Source organism: Nematolebias whitei, chromosome 21, assembly GCF_014905685.2.
Source record: "Nematolebias whitei isolate Nwh7 chromosome 21, NemWhi1, whole genome shotgun sequence".
Lineage (NCBI taxonomy): Eukaryota > Metazoa > Chordata > Actinopteri > Cyprinodontiformes > Rivulidae > Nematolebias > Nematolebias whitei.
Genome location: NC_056518.1, coordinates 10,548,101 through 10,553,532, shown reverse-complemented (window position 1 = coordinate 10,553,532; position 5,432 = coordinate 10,548,101). Strand labels below are relative to the sequence as shown.

Below are 5,432 nucleotides of genomic sequence, written 5' to 3'. Positions count from 1 at the left end.
TTTCCTCTTTGGGGTGTTTTTCTTCTTTCACCTCTTTCTGGGGTTTTCTTTCTGCTTTTACTTCTTTGGAGTGTTTTTCTTCTTTCACTGCTTTCTGGGGTTTCTTTTCTTCTTTTTCTCCTTTTGGAAGTATATTTTTATCTTCTACTCCAGTTAGTTTCTGTTCTTTCTTGTCTTTAACAAATGTTGTCTCTTTTATTATTTTGGAAATGTTCTTTTCTCCCTGAATTTCTTCAGCAAGTGTCTTTTTTTCTATTTTATATCTTATCTGTTTCTTTTCATCTCTCTTTTCTTTGTCTGACTTGGTTTTTTCTAGTTCTCTTCCAGGAATTTTCTTTTTTGAAGGTTTCTTTTCTGTTTTCTTTTCTTTGGAAAGTTTCTTTCCTTGTGTTTCTTCAAGGTCTATCTTTTTTTCTATATTTTCTTCTGTATGTTTCTTTTCTTTGTCTTTAAACGGTTTCTGTTCTCTGATTTTTTCTTTGGTATCTTTCACGTCTTCATCTCTTTCTTTGTCAAGTTTCTTGTCTTCAATTTTTTCTTTGGCAGGTTTCTTTTCCTCGTTCTTTTCCTTTGGAATTTTATTTTTCATTTCTTCTTTTGGAGGTGTTCTTTCTTCCTTCTTTTCTTTATCAGCTTTCTTTTCAACCATTTCTTCTTTGAGAAGTTCCTTTTGTTTAGAAAGTTTTATCTCTTTTGTCTCCTCTTTGAAAGATTTTCTTTCTTCCATTTTTAATTTCAAAGGTTCTCCCATTTCTTGTTTGATAGGTTTATTTTCTTCTTTCTTTTCTTTAGGAGCTTTCTCTGCTTTAAACACACCTTTTAGAGGTTTCTTGTCTTCTTCATGAACCTTTTTCTTTTCTTTTGTTTCTTTTTTGAGTTGTTTCTTTCCATCTTTTATGTCTTTCTGTTCTTCTTCCTTCAAAACTTTTTCTTGAGATGGTTTTGGTTTAGCTTCCTTAAGAAGTTTTTCTTTGGGCTGCATCTTTTCCATTTCATTTTTTTCTGATTTCCTTTCTTTTTTCTCTTTCTTTTTTAGTTTATCCATGTCCTTATATTCCTTTTCAATTTTCTTTTCTTCTTTTTCTGCTTTTGTAGCTTTCTTTAGTTCTTTTTCTTTAGGAGATAATCCCTTATCTGCCTGCTCTTCTTTGGCTATTATCTTGTCATCGTTTTTGCTTAGTGTTTTTTTGTCCTTTACTTTAGAGGGCTCCTTCACTTGTTCTTTTTCTTTGCCTGTTTTCTTCACATCTTTCTTTACTTTAGGATGTGTTGCCTCTTTCTTTTGTTCTTTCACAATTTTTGTTTCTTCATTCTTCTTTTCTTTTTCTTTGAGATGTTTCTTTGCAGACGTTTCTTCTAAAAGGACCCAAGAGAGGAACCAAAATAATTATATACATGCAAAATATTTAAGTTCAAATCTTGACTGCGTATTGTGTGACAGTTGTCTTGAGAAGTTTAAGAGTATATATTAGTTAAAAAATGCAAGTGCTTGTCTAGATATTCACAAGTTTACATTGATATATCCACCTTATTTCTGGGGGCTCTACTGAATAAATGATTATGAGTACAACTTCAGACAGGAAGTAGAGCTAAGTATTCAGCATCCATAACATAACCATGGTAGCAAAGCACAAACTGTGGTTTATTCGAAAGTAATTTGCATTCAGTTTATCAGATAAAACACTGTTTTTGTTTGGTTTAACAACCATAAAGTTTACTAAAATAGCATTGCAGTGTTCATGTACCTGTTGTGTTCACAGCTCCATGAACAGCCATACAAAATTAAATCAGTGACTACAACAATAGTATTTTGAACGCAGACCAAAAACAAAAAGACTGTTCCTGTGAAAAGACGTATAGTTTCTATTGCCTACCTACAGACGAGGAATTAAAAGAATGTAGCTGAAAAATGTGAACTTGAAGAGACCACCCAAAACTCTGTCTGTGAGCTCATTTCACTTTGTTGACAAACGGCCGACGGAAGAAAACCTGCATCCTACTTTGTGTCTGGACTACAATCAACCACCGGAGAAGAGACGCCGGATCCTCAGAAGGATTGAAAACAATGTGACGAGAACATCAGGTATGATTTCAAGTATAGTATTTGTTCATCTTCAGTATTATGATTTTCTCTGCAATTAACCCGAGCTCAGTGATGGAGGACTTTAAGGCTTTGACTGGGCTCTGTGTCCGCTTTTAGGTAAATGAGATTGTGTGTCACCTCTTTTAACAAAACACCACCGACCTTATTACTGTGTAGATACTGATACACCTCAGAGCTTTTCAGATTGTTCATCGCCTCCCCGTCAGAAGAACCGAGTCAATGATGTAACTGTAGTGAACTAAGCCTAAGGTCAAAACCCTTGACCTTAAGAACCTTGTGGGACAGAAACTGTCATTTCATTGATTTGAATCCAGAAATACAGGTTCACCCATCCTGAGACTTTCTTTCTTGAAAATTCAAGTGAAAGAACACTCTCTTTTCTATTATCATTACTGTTTTACAAATGTTTGATAATCAAAGTGTTTTAGTTCAAACCATTTTAGATGTTGCAGTGAACTAATCATTTTTAATTAACAGTGAAAACAGTAACAATGATTTTTTAATCCTCATGCAAAGTTAGAATTCATGTTAAGGCCTGTTACAGAGTAATTATGCATTTTCTGATTTTCTGTCTTTGAATGAGCAGTGTACGTTTGTTCCAAGGTCGGAGTCGAAGCAGACAAGTGTTGGAACAACTGTCTTGTTTTTAAATCCTCTCAGACGTAAACAGAGAAGTTGGCACCTGTTTCTCCAAACTCGCCCAAACATTTCTCTCGCCTGTCTGGGGAACATTTTCAATCTGTTCCATAACATTCTTGCTGTTTTCTGACTTCTAGTAACCTTTTACGTCACAAAACACACCCCTGTCTGGTCGACATTGACCAATAAGAAAACTCCCAAATGAACCGGAAATAGTGCCCTTTAAAATGTCGGTACTTCCTAGTTCTCTAAAAAGAGAGTTCTGTGAGTTGCCGTTGGAGTCGGGCTGGAGAGTTTGCAGCTCCAGTCGTTTGGGAGAACAGAAGTCCAGCCATGATAAGGCTCTTCCGAGATTGGGATTATGACATCTTCCACCTCTGAGTGGAACTCGGACGAACCCCTCTCATGTGAGGTCCACTGGCTGAGGTGAACTTGTGTCAGACGGAATATCGTCACTACTTCGGACGAGTCACAGCCATCCTATGGAGACGCTGGACAGGTAGCGTTAACTGGAACTCCGTATCCGCTGATTCATCTTCAGAGAGGTAGCGAGTCAAGTTTACTACCGAGCGTACCGAGGAAAGCTGGGTTCGAATGGAGAGTGTTGTTTCTGGTCAACACTCTCCCTCACACACCATCTTTTACTCCCTTTAAACTTCATTTTCCATCTTTAAATTCTTCTATCAAGTAGAAATCATTCCAGATATTTTAGAAATGTCTGTGTAAAGTCTTCCAATCACCGCCGTGTGGTTGATCATAATTGTACAGCTTGCTGATTAATTATGTTGTTATTTTCATATTTTGCCAAATTGATGTAAATGTTTGATGTTAAACTTTGATTCTGTAAATAAATGACCACATTCATTTTGATGGGTCAAAGATAAATAACGTCTCACGATACATTTTATTAAATTCAATGCACGTTATATACAGTCCAGAAAAATGAAAGAACTCGTTTAGTTGATGAATATATCTCTGGATATGTCATACTACATAGCTAAATATGCTAGTAGATGAAATCTGCAGCCACTTCTTCAGGTTGTCCTCCATCCCTCGTCCTCAGCAGGAGTGGTATAATTATATTGTCCTGTTCGAGCTCTGGCAGGTGGTGTTCCTACATGTTTAAATTAAATCTAAAATTCTCAGAGAAACTACATTAGCTTATATTGTTTGCACATAAACAAATGCCAGTTTCGATCCATGCCGGAAGTCGCGCCCATAATTCACACAAGGCACCATGGGGCCTAGGAATAAGGTGGATAGGTCTATTAATTAGTAGTAATATAGCTTTCACTTCTTATGGTTTAAATTCAAAGCAATTTTTAACATCTTAATTACTAATTAGATATTTTTGTCAGCTTGAACACATTTTGTAATATTTTTACCTTCAGGATGTGCCTCTTTTTTATCAAGAGGTTTAGCCACAGGTTGGTCCTCTTTTGGTTTGTCTTCTTTTAGTTGTGCAAGTACAGTTTCTTTAATTTTAGCTTCCTCCTCTCTTTCTTCTTCCTTTTCAGGCTTTCCAACTTTTATATCTGCAGACATTAAGATATCTTCAGAGACAAAACAATCATGCTACTATGTTTACATCCAATTAGTACAAGTCAGTGCAATGTTAATTGACGACTCCTTTTATTATTTATGACACCTGTTGCCTTTTTGAGGACTAAAGGACATCATAAAAACCACAGCGTACTTCAGGGGAGTAATGTGGAGTCAGAAGCAGCCAAAGCAAAGCTTGCAAAGCTCTAGGGGGCATTGTAGCTTTGAATTCACCAATATGTAATATTTAGTTATTGTGTGTTACATAAAAATATGTTTTTGGCACTTGTTTTACTTTATGATGAGCAAAATTACAACCAAAAATACAATAAAATCACTAATATGTTGATTTAACACAAAGTGTAGACACATGAAACATGAAACAAATCAAAGACTTATGATGATGATGAATGGATATATCAGTAAAACCTAAACAATGTGTACATTTACAACCATTCCCCAGAAATGAATGAATCAGCATGTACTTCAGTTGCTGTATGTCAGGTAATAACTGTTCGAGTTTTGTACCTGTGTCATGTTCGCTGACGTGTTCTTTATGTGATGTTCTGGGCCTGACTCTTCTCAGCCTCCTGAAGGCAGCATGATCCTCCTCCATCTGTTCAGCCTCAGCCTTCCTGCTCTTCGTATTTTCATCACCATCATCCTTTACGTCAAGAAACTCTTCCTCACTGGAATCAGAGGGCGAAGTCTCTTCGTCGTCGTCAGATTCAGGTAGAGCGGAGCGATTAACCAACATTTTCAGATCTGATTGTTGGACTGATGGTGACTCCTTTTCATCTTCATCGTCAAACTGATCTTCAGGTTCCTCTGCAGGTTTTTCAGGTGGACTTCTGTCTTCCCTGAAAGTCACATCAATATTTATTGAAGACAGGTTGCTGTCTTCAGTTTCCAGTTTTGTCTTTTCCTCCTCTCCAGCTTCAGTTTTGGTTTCCTCCCTGGTCTCCTCTTCGTCAACCTTCATGGTTTTAGACGCCTCCTTTTCTTGATCTTGTAGTGTCACTTCAATTTTTAGTTCCTCATACGTCTCACTTTCTTCATTATCATCTGCTGAAGTGTCTTCAGTTTCAGGTTCCTCCTCCTCCTCCTCTTTGGCCAAATGGTCCAGAGTTTCAGGTTCCTCCTCCTC

The 5,432-nt window shown here is 36.8% G+C and overlaps 1 protein-coding gene across 1 annotated transcript in view; it reads right to left on the bottom strand.

Moving 5' to 3' along the window:
• LOC119427667 (trichohyalin) overlaps positions 1-5,432 on the bottom strand; it is a 46,677-nt gene that overhangs the window by 28,975 nt on the left and 12,270 nt on the right. The window contains exons 18-20 of the mRNA XM_037695303.1: positions 4,814-5,429; positions 4,129-4,278; positions 32-1,356 (exon numbers count right to left, since the gene is read on the bottom strand). Of these exons, the coding sequence (XP_037551231.1) occupies positions 32-1,356; positions 4,129-4,278; positions 4,814-5,429 (2,091 nt within the window). The remainder of the gene's footprint in view (positions 1-31; positions 1,357-4,128; positions 4,279-4,813; positions 5,430-5,432) is intronic.